Source organism: Carlito syrichta, unplaced genomic scaffold, assembly GCF_000164805.1.
Source record: "Carlito syrichta isolate Samal-C Ts95f unplaced genomic scaffold, Tarsius_syrichta-2.0.1 Scaffold116229, whole genome shotgun sequence".
In the NCBI taxonomy this organism is placed as follows: Eukaryota; Metazoa; Chordata; class Mammalia; order Primates; family Tarsiidae; genus Carlito; species Carlito syrichta.
In genome coordinates this window covers 158,598-181,432 of record NW_007060325.1, presented here as the reverse complement: position 1 = coordinate 181,432, position 22,835 = coordinate 158,598, and the positions used below count along the sequence as shown (strand labels likewise).

Here is a 22,835-nt window from a genome sequence, read left to right as displayed (position 1 = left end):
AGCCAACATATTTCTGTTGGTTAAGCCACCCAGTTTGTGGTACTTTATTATGGCAGCTCTAGCAACTAAAACAATAATTTTTTAAAAGATTATGTTTGCTTCGAAAGTGGGAGCTAAAGTGATTTCAGATACTCAGTCCAATCCTAGTTTATAGTTCGACTTATTTTCTAAGTTTACCTAACACTCAGTCAAAATTTACTTTTTTATTCTTTTCTACCTGTACCTTATCTAAGAGTCCCGTTCAACTTTCATTAACATATTTTTACTCAGCTCTGGCCTGATGCCAGCTCTCCATCCTTGAAATCGCTAATGGCAGTTTGCTCCTCCTTTACTGTTATCTTAATGGAATCTGTCTTGTATTATTTGGATATTTTTAAATACTTTTTTCTCAGAGGGTAGACTTGGAAAAAGTTTGTTTTAAAAGTCACTTTTCTGTTAAGCATTCCTCTTCTAGCATGATACTTTGCACATAATAATATGTATTTATTGAATAGACACTGAATCTATTGTAAAATTGATTATTGCATGATTATTATCTAACCAAATGTATAATTATATCTGAAATGTTATACAGTATCATCTGAAAATTACATATTTTAATAATCATAAACTCATGCTGTCACTATGATGAGATCCTGCTAGCTGATCATTCTCTGCTAATCTTGTAATGACTAGGCGCCAAACAATAAGATCTTCATATTTTTCATGACATAAGGAAAACATATAAACGTTAGTAGAAGATCAGAATATATTCTTATGCCTCCAGGAAGTGGGAGAATGCACTCATTCTTACATATGCCTAGAGTCAGATGGTGACCTCCCATTTCTGAGAAGGCCATGGTGGCTGTGAGTTCATGGGCTGATGTTAGTCCAAGTGTTATTCCTTCTGCTCAAGGCTTCCAGAGCAGTGACATTATCTGACCTTTGTGCAAACAACCAAGAGGAAACAACACAGTCACCAGTGAATCATGGATAACATCTTATGTTTTCAAAAGCACCCCTCAACTAGGTATGATATTGAACTGCACAAATAGGAAAACAGGTCTGTGCTGGCAATCATTCTGACCACTCCCACCTCCTGGCTTTTCCCATTTACAAAGATTATAAAGATTTTGTTTGTCTTTTTTTTGTGTCGGAGTCTCACTCTGTTGCCCAGGCTGGAGTGCAGTGGCCTGCTCACAGCCACCCCAGCGTCGTCCTGCTTGGCTCTGGGGATCCTTCCACCTCAACATTCCAAGTAGCCAGAACCACAGGTGTGTGCTACCACATCCGGTTAATTTTTAAAATTTATTGTAGAGATGAGGTCTCGCCAAGTTGCCCGGGCTGGTCTAGAACCCACGGACTCAGGCAATTCACTCACCTTGGCCTCCCAAAGTGCTGGGATTACAGGCTGAGCCACCAAGTCTGGCCTTTTGTTTGTCTTTTAAATGCTGTTGGGACTTTCATAATCCAGAACATAGTGAGTACAGAGTTGGCTAGATTGAGGCTCACCGTCCCCTCTTGATATCCTGGCAGATGCTGTTTCTGGTAATGAGTAGAACAGCCAGGGAAGGTAAAGGTGCCCTCCTAGAAGCACATCTGGAACAAGAAGTAACTTGAATTTCATTGGCAGTTCAAAAGGAAGCTTTTGCCAGTAAAGAAATTTCAGGGTGGATTAGATCATGGAAAATACTGAGCTCAGGTACCAAATGTCCGCATGGATCTATACCTCTGATCATGCCTCTGGATTTAGGGCTGTGTGAGTTTGGGGCTCCATGTCCTTCATTCACTCATTCAAGGAATATTTATTGAAGGAATATTTATGTACAAGGGACATGTACAAAGCAAAAACCATTTTAAAAAATGAACGAGGAGACACCCCTTATCAACAAGGGTGCCTGAATGAAACATATTTGTATATCTAACCCTTAACTGTATCCCACAATATCAAAATTAAAAATATTGATTACAAAAATAAATAAAACAATGAATGCTGGAACATAAGAAGCGAGGAGGAGAGCCCCTAAAGCAGATATAGATTTGGCAAAAATAACCCAGACATCCTGTGCTTCCTGATGAAATTGTCCCAAACAGTCCTTGTTGACTCCTTATTTTCACTGGGCCACACTCCTGCTATTGTCTAAATGTGTTTCCTAAAACTCATATATTGAAACTTAATCCCCACAGAAACAAACAGCTGAGTACCACATGTCCTTGTTGACTCCTTGTTTTCACTGGGCCACACTCCTGCTATTGTCTAAATGTGTTTCCTAAAACTCATATATTGAAACTTAATCCCCACAGAAACAAACAGCTGAGTACCACATGTTCACAGCTGAGTACCCTGAACAATTATACTATAAAAAAGGGATTGGCAGTAGTGGGAAACTGCCAGGGAAGGGGGGTGCATATTTCATCAGTAAAGATACCTGATCTCAAACCAGGTGAAGTGGGGACCAAAGTGAGGCCAAAACTTTATCTGTACAATGACCATTTGTATACCTAACTCTGAATTGTACTCCACATTTTTAAAATAAAAAATTTTTTAAATAATATTTTAGAGTGTTAAAAGAATAAAACTGAAAAAAAAAAAGAAACTTATTCCCAGTGTGATGATACTAAGAGGTGGGATCTTTAGGCGGTGACTAAGTCATGAAGGAGCCTTATAAATGCTTTGAGGGAGGTTTGTTCCCTTCTGTTCCTTCTGCTATGTGAGGATGCAGCAACTAGGGACCATCAGTGAGGAACAAGGTCCTCGCCAGGTACAGCTGGCTGGTATTTTTTTCTTTTTCTTTGTCTTTTTTTACAGGCGGTCTTGCTCTGTCTTCTAAGCTGGAGTTCCATTGTGCGATTGTGGCTTATTGCAACCTAGAATTCCTGGGCTTAAGGGGATCCTCTTACCTCATGAGTAGCTGGGACTACAGGTATATACCATCACACCCAGCTATTTTTTTGTATTTTTTGTGAAGACAGAATTCTATGTTGCCTAAGCTGGTCTCAAACTTCTAGCCTCAAGTGATCCTCCCACCTTGACCTCCCAAAATGCTGGGATTAGAAGTGTGGACCATGTGCCTGGCCCCGATGGCATCTTGATCTTGGACTTCCAGAACAGTGAGCAATAAATTTCTATGATTTATAAATTATTGCCTGATCGTGGGGGTTCAAGATCAGCCTGGGCAACTTGGTGAGACCTCATCTCTACAATAAATCACAAAAACTAGCCTGGCATGGTGGCATGCGTCTGTAGTTCCAGCTACTTGGAAGGCTGAGGCGGAAGGATCGCCTAAACCCAGCAGGTTGAGGCTGTGGTGGCGGTGAGTGCCCCACTGCACTCCAGCCTGGATGACAGAATGAGACTCCAACTAAAAACACACACACGCACACACGCACACACACACAATCCGTGGTGTTTTGCTATAGCATATGGACTGAGTAAGACACCCTTCTTTTCCTTTATGCTCTCCTCTTTCCTCTCCTTGGTCATTGCTATGGAGGCAGGATTCATGGCATACCCTCTCTTCTTACCATGCCAACACACACCTTTCCAGGAGCTATGCAGCACTTATGCCTCCCGCCCTGCCACTTCTATCTCCCCTCCACCCCTGCAGTGCTCTTTAGTACTGCAGGAATGCTTGAAGCTTGCCTTCCACAGAGTCTGATGTCTGGGACCATGTAACGTGTAGTGTTCTCATGGTGACTCTGGGCTGCTCTGCCTGGGAAGAAACAGTCAGCAAGTGAGAATTTCCTGGCCTCCCTGCATGGCAGGGATTATTTGCAGCCTTAATCAATCACAGAACCTTTGCCATTGACACTACTGCACTTTTTGGCTAAGCAACCATGTGCCCCCATAACACAGCACTGGGGTGAACCCTTGTGCTGACTTCACATTTAGATGGGATAAAAGGGGATAGGGTCCCCTCCCACTGTTTCACAAGGGATGATTAACCTACCAGGGTCACAGAAGGGACACTGCTCAGAATCCACTTCAGTGAACCTGGTGGAGGGAGGAGGAGAAGAGAAGGAAGAGAAAACGGGGTGGGCTGGGGGGAGGAAGAGAGGGAGGGAACTTGGACAGAGCAGGGAAGCCAACCTGAGCAAACACAGCAGCCTGAGTGTTCCCAAAGCCAAAATGCTGGGAAGGTCCATTCCTAGTCTGCGAGATGGTCTGAGCTGCCGGGGCCCCTGGCTCTCTTCAGGTAGTTTCTGCTTCTGCCTCACATTCTTACTGGGCCAGATGGGCTTGCTACAGGGACACCCCCAGTGCCTGGATTACAAGCCTCCCTTCCAGCCTCCCCTGCACCTGGAATTTTGCTCTGACTATGAGTCCTTTGGCTGCTGTGACCAGTACAAGGACCGCCGCATTGCTGCCCGATACTGGGACATCATGGAATACTTTGATCTGAAGAGCCATGAGCTGTGTGGAGGTTACATTAAAGACATCCTTTGTCAGGTAGGCCTGAGCATAACCTTGAGGGAAGTGAAAAATGCCTTCCATCCCTGGTGGTTGGGGGTACTGGGCTGCATGGTATGGGTGCTGGAGGAAAGTCCCTCAGAAGCTCACCTGCCAGGTGCCTCACCTTGGAACTGTGGCTTTGGACAGGCACACTGAGGTGAGGGTGTGCTGAGTTTGGTTTCCATGGGTTCTCCAAAGCTTTCCCTCTGGGGTTCTGCTGGCCATGATTTTCCCCTAGACCTCGGGAGAATGAGTATAATCATCATGGAACTCTCAGAGCAGCCATTGTTGGCATCCTCCTTGCAGGGCTTGGATAGCGGACACTTACACCCATGACATTTACATTTATGGAGTGAGTAAGTGATGGAATAATGAGCAAGGACTGCTGGAGTGCAGTCCTCACTCATATGAGTGATTTGTGCCGGGGGGGTGTCTTTTGTGAGCATGATGGTAGACAGGGATTGGAAGACTCTCTCCAGCGTCCTGTCTGCCCAGAATTCCAGAGCTGGATGAGAGAACTTTAAGCTGCTGAGTGGCAATGACTCACAGAGTTTCTTATTCCGGTGTCAAAATCCACATGCCTGGGTGGCATTGCCTTAGTGGAGTCCAGCCTGAAAACAGTGGGTGCAGGCTGAACATATCTACCTTGTGGGAAAAGGATGTTTAGAGGCGCAAGGGCAGGTGGTCAGCGCTGGAGGGTGCATGGGGAGGAGAAGTGCTCTAATGATGTGTTGAAGGTGAAAGATAGGAAGTCCAGGCAGATTTTTTTAATCTGAGACCCTCCTAGGCATATCGGCACAATTACTTGGCTATCCTTGGGCATCTCTTCATGACTCCTACTGCCACTCTTCTGGAGACACTGGCCACCTCAACTCCTCATGCAGGGCACAGAATAGTTAACTGAGCTTCTCAGAGTTTAGGCGGAATTATGGCTGAGCCTGGCACAGAAACCAGCCACCTGGGTGGCACTGCCCGGGGCTGTATGCTGTCATCTTGGCACTGTCTCTCGGCTGTTTCCAACAGAATTAACTCTGAGATAACCATTTGGGTGGAAACTGAGCTTTTATGAGCAGCACTGAGACTATTTACTTCTGAGATCTCCCCTTGCAGAAATGTCTTCTCTTCCCCCTTCCCTCTTGCAGGAGGTTTCAGAAAGCCAATGCTAGCAGCTCTCTTGTTTTAGGGATTTGTGGAATAAGAATAATTTCAGCCAAACAACCTGAAATTATTATTAACAAATGCGTTTCTATTTATTAAAATGTACAAGGCCCTCTTTTTCCCCCTGAAGCTGTGATGCGTACCCAGCAACAATTCTACAGGCAGTTATTATAACCCCCACTTAACTGATGAGGAATCAGGAGTTTTAAATGACTTATTCAAACAGTCTTGGGGCACAGATCTAGGTGCTGAGACTCCCAGTCTTGGGCCTTTTGATCACACTAAGCCGAAGTAAAGTAACAACAGCACTTGCCCATTTTCTTGATGGTTTTCTGAGCACCTGCAAGTGCACACTCCACTAGAACAGAGACTTGGTGCATTTCTCTCACTGCTGTGTCACGATCAATGCACTGGCACACTAGAGAGACTCCATAGGAGGGTCACATGAGAGAGACTCTTCGTGGGCTTTATTTCTCTCGCCCTTAAAGTAGGGGAACATATGTTGAATTGCCGAGCTAACTGAGTAAAAGCAACTTTGCAAAATCTAAATGGCTGCATAAGAATATGCCATAGAGGGGTTCTATTTCTACAGGCCCCTTGTAGTCCCTGGTATTTCGTCCTTATTCCAGTTTCCTCTCTCTTTTTCACACTTTCTAAGAGGGGACAGAGTCCATAAAGGGACACTTAAGAGCAGGTCATGTTACTTCTTGGTAGCAGCTCTGACAAATTGTCCTGAATGGAAACAGTTCAAGAGAGCCTCTGTGAGTCTGTAGGCTCCTTCCTCCTCTCTACCCAGTGACCCGGAGCTTGCTCTGCAATCTACAGTCAGGGGAAATGAGAGAACATGGAACTCACACACACATGAAGAGCGGCGCAGCTCTTCCCTTTGTGAAGTGATGGAAACACAGAAGTGAACGAGACGGCTCTGTACAGGCCAGCTGGTGATCAAAAGAGGTCTCTTGGGCTGGTGGATTCTGCTCTACTCCACAGCCCCTTTCAGCCAACCTTTCTTCCTAATTTCAGTTGCCTTTGTCTTCCTGGGAGTTGCTTGTCTGCCCACAATATTCTGTTTTTCTCCTACAACATATTATAGTCTAAGAAGGTCTGAGTAGCAGAAATTCCTGTGGGCATGTGGTCCTCATATGTTTGTGTAAAGAGCAGTCATACTGCCTGATAGTCACAATTCAGGTGTGCATAGCTTCCAGCATGGTCCTTTGCATATATAAAACACTTAAATAAATAAGTGAAGAGATTGCTGGATGCCTAATCTTTGAAAGTGACACAGCGAGTGTTCACTTTGATAATTTTGCTTTTAATTGTAAAATATTTTTAAAATATGAAAAAGCACAGAAAATCAAATAGTTGACACTGTATATCCAACAGTCAGATTGAACAAATGTAAAACTTGTGATAAATTGTTTCATATTTGTATAAAGAAATAAAATCTTATAGATACAGCATTTATTATAAAGGGAGACTGGACACAGTGGCTCGTGCCTGTAATCCCAGTGCACGGGGAGGCCGGGAGGGTCACTTGAGCCCAAGAGTTTGAGGCTGCAGTGAGCTATAACTGCATCACTGCACTCCAGCCTAGGTGATAGAGCAGAGACCTTGTCATTTCTTTTTTAAGAAAAAAGGAAAGATTGAGAAATTTAGTACTATCTCCCTCGAAAAAAATATTCATTCATCAGTTATTAAAACTTTGTGCCAAGAACTGAGCTGAAAGGCTAGAGATAGTATAGTGAATATGAGAGATTCCTCAACCCCCACCCTTTCTGTCTTCCAGGAACATTAACTAGGTAGAAAATTTGGGTCATAGGGGAAAGTGGTTTATCAGTAGTTGATAACAAAAACTTTAGAATGCTGATTTTTTTCCTACATCACTTTTTTTCCTGCTAACTTAAAAATGGAGACAAGCCCCATTGCCTGTCTGACTGCTGAGACTGAGGTTCCTTTTCTTTTCTAGGAGTGCTCGCCCTACGCAGCCCACCTCTACGATGCTGAGAACCCTCACACACCCCTCCGGAACCTTCCTGGTCTCTGCTCTGACTACTGCTCTGCATTCCATTCTAGTTGCCACTCTGCTATCTCCCTGTTGACCAATGACCGTGGCCTCCAGGAGTTCCAAGGAAAGGATGGTGCCCGTTTTTGCCACCTCCTTAACCTTCCTGACAAGGACTATTGCTTCCCCAATGTCCTGAGAAATGACTATCTCAACCGCAACTTGGGTGTGGTGGCCAAGGACCATCAGGGCTGCCTGCAACTCTGCCTGACTGAGGTGGCCAATGGGCTGAGGAACCCCGTCTCTATGGTCCATGCTGGAGATGGCACCCATCGCTTCTTTGTTGCTGAGCAGATAGGAGTTGTGTGGGTCTATCTCCCGGATGGGAGTCGCCTGGAACAACCCTTCTTGGACCTCAAGAACATCGTGTTGACCACTCCATGGATTGGGGATGAGAGAGGCTTCTTGGGCTTGGCTTTCCACCCCAAATTCCACCACAATCGCAAGTTCTATATTTATTATTCATGCCTGGGCAAGAAGAAGGTAGAAAAGATCCGGATTAGTGAGATGAAGGTTTCTCGGGCTGATCCCAACAAAGCTGACCTGAAATCAGAGAGGTAGGCACTCACAAGAATCGGCAACTTGGCACTGTGTTCCAAAATAATTCCAGTCAGACTTCGGAGATGATAGAAGGGAACTTGACTGGCTTTAGAGCACTAACTTAAAATGTTCATAAAGGACTCATTGTTGATTGAGGACAGCTCAAGTTAGACTCTTGAGTCAAGTCACTTGATGGGGGTATTGCCATCACCTCGCCAGTACCATAATTGCAGAAGCCATATTTGCTTGTCTTCACTGAGGGTCAGCAAGGACTAGCAGCCATAGGGTTTGAGAAATGATTATAAATAATATCAATATATTAAATATAAAAGCAACCTCTGTTTATTGTTTGGCCATTGGATCCCAGACCCTTGATCTTGGATGTTGAATCTCTCCCCTTAGAGTGAGACCCTGATGCAGTGTATTTGAGGAGATGGCACAAGGTTATCAAGCTATTGATGCATGGTCAGAAGAAAACTTAGTTCTAATTGACCCCAAGCTCATGCTTCTTCCACTTTACCACCTCTGCCTTCTTTCCTTCTTTCTGCCTTGTCTCTTTTCCTATTATTAATAGGTTGATGATTAGAAAGAGCATGAAGAACTGATAGAGTAATCCCTGCTAAATTGCTCAAAGGACAGAATGGAGAGTTCTGGTAGAGCAGAGAGTAAGTGCAAGACCTAGAAAAGTATGATTGTTACCCTGGTTGAATCTATAGCTCATGAAGTCATGGTATGAAAGAAAAATGATCCATGAAGGAGTCATACCAGAAAATATGGGGCATCTCAGAGCCCCAAAGCTACCCACTTTGTAACCCCTGGAAACTCAGAAGCAGGTCTTGGCCAGCTTGGCATATCTTGGTGGCTTAGACCAGTCGTTTTTGGCTATCTCAAGAAGACACAGTTTCAGCTTGTATCAAAACTTAATGCATGGTTTCTTTTTCTCTTCCAGGGTCATCATGGAGATAGAAGAACCAGCCTCAAATCATAATGGTGGACAACTTCTTTTTGGCCTGGATGGCTTTATGTACATATTTACTGGAGATGGCGGACAAGCTGGGGACCCCTTTGGCACATTTGGGAATGCTCAGAACAAGTAAGCTAGATGGAGGCTGGGCCCCTGTCCCTTTAGTGTGGGCCCCTGGTGCGGTGTTTTTGAGAAGATGGTGTCAAACCCAAATTGCACACTGCAAGGTGTGGTCCCTTTTACTGAGGCAAACAGGGAGACTGTTTAGTTTCCCATCCTATAAATTTCAAACTTAGTGTACTTTGGTAGTTAATATTATGTATGTTCAATACAACTCTCAGTGTGCTATATAGAGAAGAATTCTGAATTTTAAATATACAGGGGGTACTGCAAAATAAATGTATACACATTTTAAGAGATTTTATCTATGTATGACTTTACAAAGTTGAATTAGATTTCGATAGCAATGTGTAGTGTGATGCTCGCTCAACCGTGCTTCCACTGTTTTCTTTGACTGTCCTGCCTATCATTTGGTGACTCTAGTGTTCATTTGATTAACACCGTCTTTTGAGCAAATGTCATACTTAAAATGTGTATATCTTTTTTTGGCATCCCCGTATATTAGCAGGACACTATTCACTGCAGTAATCATTTATTGCAATTGAACTCAATTATACTACTGAGCACAGTGTCCCAGCCACTGTGGTAGGCCCTGGAAACACATGAGAAGTTAGCTAGTGGGACCCAGTGTGTACTGGGTGCTTGCTGCCTGTCAGGTACTGTTCTAAATACTTTACATGTATTCAAGGACATAAGTATAATAAACTTCAAGGGCAAGAATTTATATCTGTTTTGTTAACTGGTGTATCACCACCCCGTAGAAAAGTACCTGGCACAAGTAAGCCACTCCATAGATACACATGAAATGAATGAGTCCATGAAGTATAAGTATTATGATAGCTATGTTACAGACAAGAAAACAGAGCATAGACGTCGTAGAGTAAGCCGTGGCAGAATAAGAATTTCAACTCAGACAACGTGGTGCCAGAGTCCAGTGATGCTGTGTTTTCTAGATAAAGATCATGTGGTCCTTCTGCCCTTTGCAGCTAGTAAGCATTTAGCTCTTGTTATTCCTAGTAATAAAAATATTAAGGTTAATAATAATACAAAGTTAATATTTGTAGAATAACTACTGTGATTCAGGAATTGCATTAAATGCTACATATACAATAACTCATTTAACCCTACATCACACTCACACTGCAAGGTAAATAACATCAATGTATTGAATATAATAGCCGCCTCGTGTGCCCATTAGATCCCAGACCCTTTACCTTGGTTGTGGGATTTCTCATTCTCACAAGAAGTTGCGGTGCAAGACCAACAGTTCCTCTCCCCCGCTTTAGAAATGAGGAAAGTGAGCCAAGAGACCATAGTAATTGGCAGAATAAATGAGGAAGAATTCACCTAGCTTCTTTAAAAAATTGATAGTATTAGGCCAAAGCAGAGAGAAGCCATCCTTGTTGTTAAAATTAAAAATTGAAGCTGCTACTTGCTCAGGATTACATGGCAAGGGATCACACCGAACTTTTGCTTAGTGGTTCTCCTTGAACCCAAAATAGAGTGGTCTTAAGATCAAGTATATCTTTAAAAGAAAATTGTAAGTCACGACTCCCCATGTGAATACCAGCAATCTCTGGGCATTGGCTGTAAATCAGCCTTTCTGGGTGGTCTTTTCCAGTCTTGTGCCTTTGCTTACCTGTGTCTGTCGCTTGGCCTTCTTTTTTTCAGAAGTTCCCTGCTGGGTAAAGTGTTAAGGATCGATGTGAATGGAGCAGGCTCAGATGGCAAGCGGTACCGAGTCCCTTTGGACAATCCGTTTGTTTCTGAACCAGGGACCCATCCTGCCATCTATGCCTATGGGATTAGAAACATGTGGCGCTGTGCCGTGGACCGAGGAGACCCCGCCACACGCGAGGGTCGAGGCCGGATATTCTGTGGGGACGTGGGCCAGAACAGGTTTGAAGAAGTTGACCTCATCATCAAAGGAGGGAACTATGGCTGGAGGGCAAAGGAAGGGTTTGAATGTTATGACAAAAAACTTTGTCACAATGCCTCTTTGGGTAAGTAGGATGCTTTTTGGGTGGTTTCTTGGATGAATTAAGTTGGTTGGAGGTAGAGGTAAATAAAACCTGAGTGTCTTGCCCTGAAGGTTGTTTACATAGGGACTTGCTTGTGTCCCGTGGAACAGTACTTCTCCAAGTGGTCCTCCAGCCGTTGGTACCAGAGACACCTGTGTCTGCTAAAAAAGTACATTCCTGGTCAGGCACAGTGGCTCATGCCTGTAATCTCTGCACTTTAGGAGATTGAAGTGGGAGAATCGCTTGAGCCCACGAGATCGAGACCAGCCTGGGTAACATAGCGAGACCCTGTCTTTATATGAAATAAAAAAAATTAGCTGGGCATGGTGGTATGTGTCTGTAATCCCAGCTACTCAGGAGGCTGAGGTGGGAGGATTGCTTGAGCCCAGGAGGTGGAGCCTGTGGTGAGCCATGATTGTGCCACTGCATGCCAGCTGGGGAAACAGAGTGAGACCCAGACTTATTTTTTTAAAAAAAGTCCGTTCCTAGGCTCTACTTCCAACCTAATGGATCTGAATTTTGGGTGGATTAGGGGAATAGGATTGACCTAGATATCTGTATTTTAAATAAGTTACCCATGTGATTTTTGGGCATACTATTTTGAGAACCACTGGCAGAGAGAAATTGGTGACTGTATGTTTTTATTTCCCAACTGGGACAACCCAGTAAAATGATATTCTGCATATAGTCAAGTCAGAGGGCAAGTCCTAAACATCAATAATCAAGATGTGCTTTAGAAACTCCTCCACCTGGTTCAAAATTTCAGTGTTTTGACTCTATCACTATTGCTTAGTCTTTTTGTTCACTAAGTTACATAGTAGTCTTAGAGACCCCCACCATATTAGTATAGTATCTGCCACATCAGCCTAGGGGAAAAATATGTGTGGATTTCCAGGTTATTGCCTCATAGATGGGGGAAACTTTTGGCTTCCTCTGTGTCTGTAGATAACAGTCAAGTGAGATGTTCACAAGAATTGTAACTGATCTACTGAGAAAAATAAACACGATTCATTTGCTTGCTTGTCCTCCTGAAGACCAAGAGATAAACGTGTTCTTCACTGAATCAGGCAACTGAATTAAAAAGCCCCTTTCTTCCTCCTTGGAGCTTCCAATTTTTGGTCATGGCACTCACTCTCTTTCCTTGTTCCTGGACAGATGACATTCTGCCAATCTATGCTTACGGCCATGCGGTGGGGAAGTCAGTCACTGGAGGTTATGTCTACCGTGGGTGTGAATCTCCAAATCTCAATGGCCTCTACATCTTTGGAGACTTTATGAGTGGGTAAGGAAGGGTTGATGTCCTCTCTTCCTTTTTTATTTTGACATTTTTACTGAGATATAACTTTAGAAAAATTATTTTTGTAGTATTTATTGGACAAGAAATTGGTTTATTATATAGGTGGATATGTAAAATAGTTATGTTTAAAACATTTTGAAATAAATAGATATACATAAAATACGGGTATAACATATATAGTGAAATACAATCTCTTAAGAACTTGATTGTATAAAGTTTTACAGATGTTTGAGTTTTTTTTTTTTTTTAAAGAAATTATCTTTTGGAGAGCAGGCCCCTTGTAATATACTCAAAATTTGTTCCTCAAATGGTCAACCAAAGTTTTTATCTGGAAGTTTTGAGAAGGTTGTGTCACGATTTGCAGAAGAAGTGTCCTGAGTTGTGACAAACAGGTGTCTGGTTCTTCCACCATGACTACACACCTGCCCTTACTGCACTGAGTATTCAGTAGTTTTTGACCAAAAATGGCATGCCCTCCATGCCCCACCCTCCCTATTCTCCCAATCTTGCCCTGGGTGACTTTTTAAAAAACATCTCCCTGGATTAAAAAGGTTTTCAAAGGAAACATTTTGCTGATGTGAAAAGCAAAAAAACAAACAAACAAACAAACAAAAAAACCAACCAAACAAAAAACAGCAGAAGCACTAAGAGGCATCACAATTGACAAGTTCAAAATCTGTTTTGAGCAGTCAAAAAAGTGTCTCAATAGAGAGTAGTTTTAAGGTGACTGAATTTTAAACATGTAAGAAGACATAATTTTTTATAAATAAATTCCATATTTTGGGTCCCTCTTATGTATACTATATACTGTATATCACTAACTATAGCAAGATGCAGAACATTTTCATCACACCGAAAGGTTTCTTCTTGCCTATTACCTGTTAATACTATTCCTCCCTCCCTCCCTCCTTCCCTCTCTCTTATACATGCACACACACACACACACCAGCCAGAAGTAACTACTCTCACCACAGATTAGTTTTGCTTTTGGAACTTTATATATATATGGGATCATATAGTATATACTCTTCTTTTTGTGTCTGGCTTCTTTCATTCAATGATGTCTGTGGGATTAATCAATGTTGTTGCATGTATCAGTAGTTTGTCTTTGTATTGCTTTTTAATATTCAGTTGTATGAATAGACCACAATTTAGTCATCTATTTTCTGTATTGTTGATGGCTAATTTTTTTATTTTTGTAGAGAATGAGGTCTTGCAATGTTTCCCAGGTTGGTCTCAAACTCCTGGGCTCAAGTGACCCTCTCAACTTTGCCTCTCTAAGTGCTGGGATTACAGGCATGAGCTACTGCCCCGGGCCTAATATTTCTTGTTTAATGGGTCTAGAGTGATAAATTATTTTCACCTTTGCAGTCTTTATTTTTCCTTGATTTTTGAAAAATATTTTCACTAGATGTAGAATTCTATGTTGACATGTTTTTCTTTATTTCTTTAAAAAAAGCTTGCCCCACTATTTTGTGGCTTGCATCTTTTCCAGTGAGAAATCAGATGTCACCCTTATATTTGCTCTTTCGTACATAATGTGAAGTTTTTTCCTCTGTTTTTAAGATTTTTTCTTTATTGTTGGTTTTGTTCAATTTCATTAAGATATGCTTTGGTTTCATCTTATTTATATTTCTGGTGCTTGGAGCTTGTTGCATTAGATCTGTGAGTTTATAGCTTTCGCTAAATATGGAAAGTTTTTGGTTATTATTTTTTCAATTTTTTTTTCTGTTTTTCCACTCCCTTTCTCTCTTTTTATCTGGAGACTCTAATTACATGCATATCAGGGCTGCTTATAGTTTTCCCACAGTTCATTGATGATTTATGCATATTTACATTTTTAAAAACCTGTGTTTTATTTTTGGATAGTTTCTGTTGCTGTGTCTTAGTTTATGAATCTTCTGTAATGTCTAAACCAGCCATTCATCCCAGCTGTGTGTGTGTGTGTATGAATGTATTTTAAAAATCGAATACGTTTTATTCATTGTATTTTTCAGCTCTGGAAACTTGATTTGAGTCTTTTTTACATATTCTATGTCTCTACTTAACTTTTTGAGCATGAAATAAAGCACGAATCATGTTTTAATGTTCTTGTCTGCTAGTTTTAAAATCTGTATCTGTTCTATGTCAATTTTGATTGACTGATTTTACTGTTTATTATGGATTGTATTTTCCTCCTTCTTCACTTGCCTACTAATTTTTTACTGGATGCCAGAAATTATTAATCTAACATCATAGATGCTGGATATTTTTATATTCCTATAAATATTTTTTATTTTTGTTCTGGACCACAATTAGGTTACTTGGAAATAGTTTGATCCTTTCAGGTTTTGCCATTAATACTAGTTGAGCAGGTCAAAAGTGGTGCTTTTTCTAGAGCTTTCTACTGCTCACTACTGAAGCAAGTATGTCACCTGAGAATGCCACCAATGCCCTGTGAATTTTATACTTAAACCATTCCTGACCCTTTGCCAATGCCAGTACTTTTCTTCAGTTATTACTAATTCTTCAGATTTTTTCCCTCTAATTATCTCCTTTGCTTTTTATTAGGTAGTTTCCTTGCATTTATCTGTTATTGAGAATGCTGATAAATTCTTGAGGGGAATTTGAGTTCATTCTCTGAGCAGTTTTCTTTTCTACAATATTTGTCCTGCAAACTCTTACTGCATTGCTCTCCTGGACTCACACCAATGTCTTTTCAGCTCAACAAGTCTTCTAAACTTTGCCTGTGTTTTCCCTCCTTGTGCTAGAAACTCTTCCAAGCTAGTAAACTGGAACAAATATAGGGCTCACCTTTTTGTTTCCTATTTCTCAGTGAATACACTCCTATATTGCCTGATCTTCAGTGTCTTATAAGTCATTTTGTTCTATTTTGTGCAGCTTTTTGGCTATTTAGGAAGGGAGGCTAAATATTTTTCCTATTATTCCGTCTTAGTTAGAAAGGATGTTATATTTTCATGCTGCAATTCTTGCTTACAGAGATGGGATAGACTTACTAATTGGCTAGGTCTTTTATAACCTCTCATTAGATCTTTGGGATATCTTTGTTCTTTTTCCCCCCAAAACCCCCACCCCCATACATATCACTTGATTAATATACAATGGGTTTGGGTATCTTTGTTTCCATAAAACTTTCTAGGTGATTCTGATGAGTGCCCTGGGCTTACCCAACTTCCTTTTCCCTTTCTTCTAACAACCTGCTTTTAATTCAGACAGATAGCAGAGAGATATGACACATCTATCTACTATAATAATAATTAAAAAAACAGTTAGTACTTTTTGAATCTTTACTATATTCTGGGAACAATACAATTATCATATTAGTTTATTTAACCTTCACAACTTTCTACTATGGTAAATTATGTTATCACTCTCCATGTTAAAAATGGGGAAACTGAGGCTTAGCGATGTTGAGGAGCTAGCCAAAGGTCACACAAATAAAAATAAGATTGGTATTTTTTAATGGTGCCACCTTTGCAGGGCACTCCTTTTATAATCGAAAATGAGCTGCCCCATCTAGGGCAAATAGGTGATTGCAGTGTCTCTGAAGCAGCTTCTTTGGTTCAGCTTCTTTGGTTCTTGGGGACAGTTATTGATTTCTTTATGGGAGACCCAGTCCTAGTACTCAAGGGCCCCTGATTCTAGGATAAAAAGTATCCTGCAGGGTGAAAATATGGATTCCTAAAATATAAGGTTTTCTTTTTCATCTAGTCAACTTATGGCTTTGCAGGAAGATAGAAAAACCAAGAAATGGAAGAAGCAGGACATTTGCCTGGGCAGCACGACTTCCTGTGCCTTCCCAGGGCTAATCAGCACCTATAGCAAGTTCATCATCTCCTTTGCTGAAGATGAGGCAGGTAACAAATGTACAGGGTTATGTGATTTCTGCCTATTGGAAGTTTGGTAACCATAGACATCAACTGAACTTTTATTTGAATGGTAATTACCACGTCTACTATTATAATTATCATTTAGTCATCTTTTATAATGTGCTGGATTCTGTTCTAAACACTTTACATTTTCACCTTATTTATTATTCACAACACTCCCACGCTGTAATTATAATGTCCATTTCACCAGTGAGGAACCAGACTAGAATAATGCCAACCTACTCTTTCTTGGTGGAGTCGCACAACTTATAGTAGGGGGCAAATCTGTTCTAAAGCACAATCATAAGAATGTGGGCAGGGCCAAGAGTGGGCCAGACCAAACAGGTAGTGGGTGCTTATCCTGCTGGTGTTGCCTCAGAGAGAGTATCTCTGATGATCATCTCACTGGTTGGGCCAGGCAGACTCTTTCCTGACTCTGCCAAGAGTTTGTGAACAAGAGAGAATTTCTTCTTTAACGGATCTGAAGGAAGGTAGACAGTTGGTAGGAGGTTACTCAATGAACAGACTAGGCTCATGTTGAGGGCATCAGCTAAAGTTAAAGCAAGACGTGTCCATGTATATGAGAGAGAGAGAGAGAGAGTTAGTTCAAATACGTTTCCAAAAATTTTATAATCAGACCACTGAGTTTTAATTCCAGCCTTACAAAGTTATGTTTTATGTTGAAAGATAAAATTTTCAAATTTTATTTTGCTTTACCGGAGGACAGTAATCTTTTCAGTATTTCGCACTATATCTAGCCATGCTTATAGGTAAAGAAGAGAATATAATGATCTCTCAGGTCTCTTCTAGACCTAGAATTCTCTACAGTTGCAAACCAGAGCCTTGAAGAGTTTCTAAATATTTGGTTTCTTTCTACTCTGAGCCATGGGGCAGCTGTACGGTCCTTTACTTGAGTAGAGTATAAAGAGATCCAGTCAGCTCCTGCACTCTTTCCTCCAAGCTAGCTGATGAATAGATAGTTTGAGATGAGTGTTTTATAGGAAAGAGAGTATTTTGGAAAATTCAAGCATTTTTAATAGGAAAAAGTCTATATGAGTTCCAAATTGGAAGCTCAAACATATAAAAAAGAAGAGAAACCACAGGCTGGCAGGATGGTGCCCAGTGGAAAGTGGGTGATGTGAAAACTACAGGCTGTGGTGGGGCCTCTGTCGTGCTGGGCCCCCAGAGGGTAGAGCACGCCCAGAGGGTAGACCCCCAGAGACAGGCCTGCCCAGGGACCCTAGGCTGCCATTTTCTGTGACTTGTTTCTCTTCAGGAGGCCACAGACACTCTGGCTTTTGTGGTTTGGTTTGTTGTGCCTGTAAGCTTCTCACAGTAGAAAACAGGCAGTTTTAAAAAACCAAACAGTACATCTGGCAATCAGAACTAAGCGTCCTTGGCTGAATTTTACAGAGTGAACTTGCCAAGGTGTTCCCAAGCCATTGCCCAAGGGCAGCCCTAAAGCTGTTCCTGTATTTGAACTTCCCTAGGCAAGTTTTTTTTTTCCCCAGAGTTTCTTGCTTTTGTATTTTCACATAAACTGATTCATATTTTCTGCTCTTGACACATTCTTTCCCTCTTGGAGACATTTTTAGATCTGAGTATTATTTCATTGTTTTATTATCAGCCACTGGCTTTAGGTAAGTCACTTTTTAGTTGGGACCTGAACTCTGCCTCAACTATTGCTACAGTTTACTTTCTAGATCTTAGAGTTGGCAGCTGGTATAGATAGAGAACTCCTGAGTGAACGACTGGTGCAGAGCTGCCCCTAGCAGAGATTTGATAGATTGGATTTCTGAATGTCGGTCACTGAAGCACATTCCTACCTTGCTTGCAGTAAATTCACACAGCTTGTGTTTTTGTTTTACAAGGCATACTATAGTTTTTTTTCTTTTTACCTCTAAAATATATGTTAAAAAATATCACTTGGACTCTGCAGATGAAATTTACCTCTGGCATGGTTTTCCTCTAAAAATATAATTGGAAGTCCATGGCATATGGAAGACATATAATTTATATCAACTACAGTCATGTATAGGGAGAACACAGCAAGGCAGGGTTTTCAATTCTCTTTTCAGACCTGGAAGACCTTTGCATGGTTTGGAGGGGTCTCTGCCTGAGAGTGACCTGTGTACACGTGCACTCTTGGTAGACACCTTATTTATCTAATGGCAGAAATCACTTTGGATGGCGTCTGGGGTTTCCAATCAGACAGGGCAAACTGACTCTAGGATAGGGGGTGTCCTAACTCCTCAGACCTCTTACTAGGGAAGATTATAAATATGGTTTGCCAGTATACAAAAGTGTAATTTGTTAGGTAGCTACTGCCCTGTGTAGGACCTCTGCAAAGATGGTGAACCTCATGCTTTGCCCAAGACAGACACTGGTCACTGTTGTCCACAAAGAGCAATTGTTTAAATAACCCAGAGATGTATAAAGCTTCAAGGTTTTCAAATTTGCAACTTAATAGACATCTTCTTCCATGAAATTGAGAGAATTGCATAAGGCGCACAACAGCAAGCAAATTTAATTCAGGGCAATTGCACATACATTGTGCCAGGTTCACAAGGCTGTTTGAGACACATCACCAGCCCTTGAGGAGTAGAGCGATAAGAAAGTAATAGTAACTGTCTAGTACTGAACCCTTTCTAATTGAATACCTAGCTAGCAATTATTTGAGGCACTGTGAGCCCCATTTTGTAAATGAACAGGTATCTGTAGGGTTATGCAGGTGAAGAGGTCACCTAAGATAACGTAGCTAATAACTGGCGCTATACAAATTTGAACTCAGACTTCCCTGACTCTGAAGTTGGGGCTCATAGCCCTGTACTACACTGTCCCTCACAAGTAACTATAAAGCAAGCTGGAATGAAGTAGTTACTGTAAGAAAGGAACAATGTTTTCTGGAGTTGAAACAGGAAGAACTGGGAAGAAACTGCGTTCTTTCTAAGAAATGCAGGGGAGGGTGGGTACAGGTGATTTTTGTGTGGTGTAGAGAAGACCCAGAGGAGAGGCTGAAGAGTGGGATGGTCACAAGGAAATACAGAGTCCAAAGACTGAATGAGGAGGAAAATGAGAGTGAGGCTGAGGGGAAAGGAACAGACTCAAGAAGGACAAGATGAAGCAGCTGACAAGCCGTCCTCACCTGTAGGCTGCCTGCTTCCAGGGGTTCACAGAGAAGCCTCATCAGTATGACAAAGGTGGGGAAGGAAATGGAGATTCACCAAGGTCAAGTTTTGGTGAGCAAAGACGTGATAAATGAAAAGTCTGTCTGGCCACTAAGCATACGTGTGAAGTCACCACTTCTGGGCCACACTCTGAGATAGTCTTTGGGATTTTAAAGATGAACATTGTCCCCAAGGAGCTCAGTGAAGCTGATCTGCCACTCAGGTTTCTGGGGTTTAATTCTTGGGGGTCACTGCATTTTAGGGGCATAACCTCATTTTGACTTTTTCTGTGTATCTGTCTCTGTGTCCAGCCCTGCCTGATGTCCTGTCATTGTTTGTCTATTCCTGTTTCCATAGGGGAGCTGTATTTCCTGGCCACCTCTTACCCAAGTGCCTATGCACCACATGGATCTATTTACAAATTTGTTGACCCTTCACGGTGAGATTGGTATAATTTTCTTCTCAGGTGAAGTTTTCTTGGTCCTCATCTCCATGGCAGATCATAAAAACAGTCTTCACTCCCCAAGAATTACCAGAAATTATCAATGAAGCAAATTTAGGCTTTAGATGAAAAGCTGTTTGGGCAGACAGTTGTGTAGAATGCTGCATCTGTGGGAATAATGCAATATTTGAGAAATGTTCTCTTGGCAGTTGCAAGTGAGGATCTTGAGTCTTTCCAGGAAGATTAGTCTTGTCCTGTGACTCCTTTTTTTTTATTTTTTAAAATATGCTTCCGAAATTGGGCATGATGGATCATGCCTATAATCCCAGCACTTTGGGAGGCTGAGGCAGAAGGATTGCTTGATCCCAGGAGTTTGAGACCAGCCTGGGCAACATAGTAAGACCCAGTCTCCACACACACACACACACACAAAAGCTGGGTGTCTCAGCTACTCAGGAGGCTGAGGCAGAAGGATAACCTGAGCCCAGGAGGTGGAGGCTGTGGTGAGCCGTAATCATGCCACCATACTCCAGCCTAGACGACAGAGTGAAACCCCAATTAAAAAAAAAAAGCTTCTGGAAATGTTTGTCTGGGGTCATCTAACAACAGGCACACACCTCTGACAGCCTGGCTAACTATTGCTGCTCTCTTCTGGGCTACGTTGAGATCTTGAAGACTTTGGCAAATACCTTGATTTCTCAGTATCTCCACCTGACTTTTTCTGGAATTTAGTGTTTATTCACTTGGTGAACTCTATGCTGTTTACTTCTGTTTTTGTTCCCCCCACCTCTCTCAGAGGCTAACTAGCCTCCAACAGTGAGGTTAAAAGCCACACATAACTTTCCATTTGTGAGGTTGTTGAGTCTGAGTCAGTGCACTCTACTTATCTCAAGATTCTTGCCCAAAGCAAGAAGGTCTCCCTATGAATTAACTTACAGATAGATATGCAGAAGAGAACTTCCCTCTGAGGCTCATGATACCCCTATCTGGGTTGGTGTTCAGTAGGCATCAGGCAAACAGGCCTAGCCATTGGTCAGGGTTCAGGGGCCAGGCCCAGCTCAGCTCAGCTTCCATCTGGCAACAGGGCTTTTGGTGTGTGCGTTCTCAAAAGTTCCTTGGAAGAGGCTCAGTCTCTGAGTCTGTGGGGGCATTTGTTGCCAAATGGTGGGTTTGGTACTGGGCTGTCTCCTCTACTTAATCTGCTTTTGTGCATATCTCTGTGCTCCAGGGATGAAGCAGGCCCAGGATCTTTAAAGTACTTCAGGTGGGTGATAAGGCCTCAGTGGGGAGTTCTGCTCTTTCCACTAACAGGCCTCCTGTGTGAGTTCTTTCTTTTGGCAGTTTTAGTTGATTTACGGGGATAGTTGAACTCCCTCTTTCATAAGAGCAGCTGTGAGAGGTCATACAGAAAGCAACCATAAAGCCTGAAGACATCCTTACTTGCTCACCTTTCTCTCCAGTTTTCATTTATGGAGTTATTCCTGTGTGCCAGGCACTGTGCTAGTGCCACGCATGCAGGCTCTCTTTGAATACTAACAGGACCCTGATGATGCAAGTTAACATCCTCAGTCTAGAGATAAAAAAAACGAATCCTAGGCAAGTTAAGTTACTCACTGAAGGTACAGCTAGTCAGGGGGAGAACAGAACAGGAGCTCAACTGTCTGTGGATATAAGTCACTTCACCTGAGCCCGCGGGTTCGAGACCCGCCTGGGCAACTTGAGAAGACCTCATCTCTACAACAAATCAAAAATTAGCCGGGCGAGGTAGCGCGTGTCTGTAGTTCCAGCTACTTGGAAAACTGAGGCGGAAGGATTGCTGGAGCCCAGCAGGTTGAGGCTGCGGTGGCCGGGAGCGGCCATTGCACTCCAGTCTGGGTGACAGAGTGAGACTCCAACTCAAAAAAAAAAAAAGAAAGTCACTTCAACACTACCCACTCAGTTCAGTTATGACTGCATCGAATCATTCATACTTTTTAAAGCTTCTGTAGCAGTGGGACCAGATTTTGCTCTGCTCACTTATCCAGCCAGTCTTTACACTAAATGCACCAATCCCAGCATTCCAAGGCACAACTGAGTGACTAATGTATTGTTTTTCCCCTCCCGTCTTCTCCTCCTGCCCTTCCTTTAGTGGCAGCTAGATACAGGGGTTGAGAACATGGACTCTGGAGCATGGGTTTGAATCTCAGCTTTGCCACTGACTAGCTGTGTGGCCGTGGGCCTGTTTCTTAACCTGCATGTGTCTCAGTTTACCCTCTGAAATATGGGGATAATAATAAGTACCTACCTCTGAGAGTTGTTATTAAGATTCAATGAGTTAGTATTTATAAAGTATTCAGAATGGTGCCTAAGCACTATATAAATTCTTTTTTTCCCTGAATCCCATGGATTTCCCCACTCTATGTCTGCCTCAAGACACGGCAACTGGCTTCCCCAGAATGAGTGATCAAGAAAGAAAAAAAAAGATGCCCCAGAATGGAAGCTGCAGCCTTTTTCTTAACTTAATCTTGCACAGTATATCTCATAACCTCTATTGCATCCTATTTGCCAAACCAAGTCCACATTCAAGGGGAGGGAATTCTGTAAAGGTGTCATAATAACGTACATCCTAAAGATATTCACTCTTTAATCCCTAGAACCTGTGGGAATGTTACATTACATGACAAAAGGGACTTTGCAGATGTGATTAAGATTATGGACCTTAAAATATAGTGATCATTCTGGATTACCCAGATGGGTCCCATTGTATTCATATGAGCCCCTAAA

General features: G+C 42.1%; 1 protein-coding gene across 1 annotated transcript in view; it reads left to right on the top strand.

Annotated features, from left to right (window-relative positions):
- Positions 1-4,057: 4,057 nt before the first annotated feature.
- Positions 4,058-22,835, top strand: part of HHIPL2 (HHIP like 2) — a 21,173-nt gene continuing 2,395 nt past the window's right edge. Inside the window, exons 1-7 of the mRNA XM_008074187.1 lie at positions 4,058-4,429; positions 7,557-8,209; positions 9,142-9,285; positions 10,948-11,279; positions 12,453-12,579; positions 16,306-16,451; positions 19,988-20,069. Coding sequence (XP_008072378.1) covers positions 4,109-4,429; positions 7,557-8,209; positions 9,142-9,285; positions 10,948-11,279; positions 12,453-12,579; positions 16,306-16,451; positions 19,988-20,069 — 1,805 coding nt within the window. The 5' untranslated portion in view covers positions 4,058-4,108. The remainder of the gene's footprint in view (positions 4,430-7,556; positions 8,210-9,141; positions 9,286-10,947; positions 11,280-12,452; positions 12,580-16,305; positions 16,452-19,987; positions 20,070-22,835) is intronic.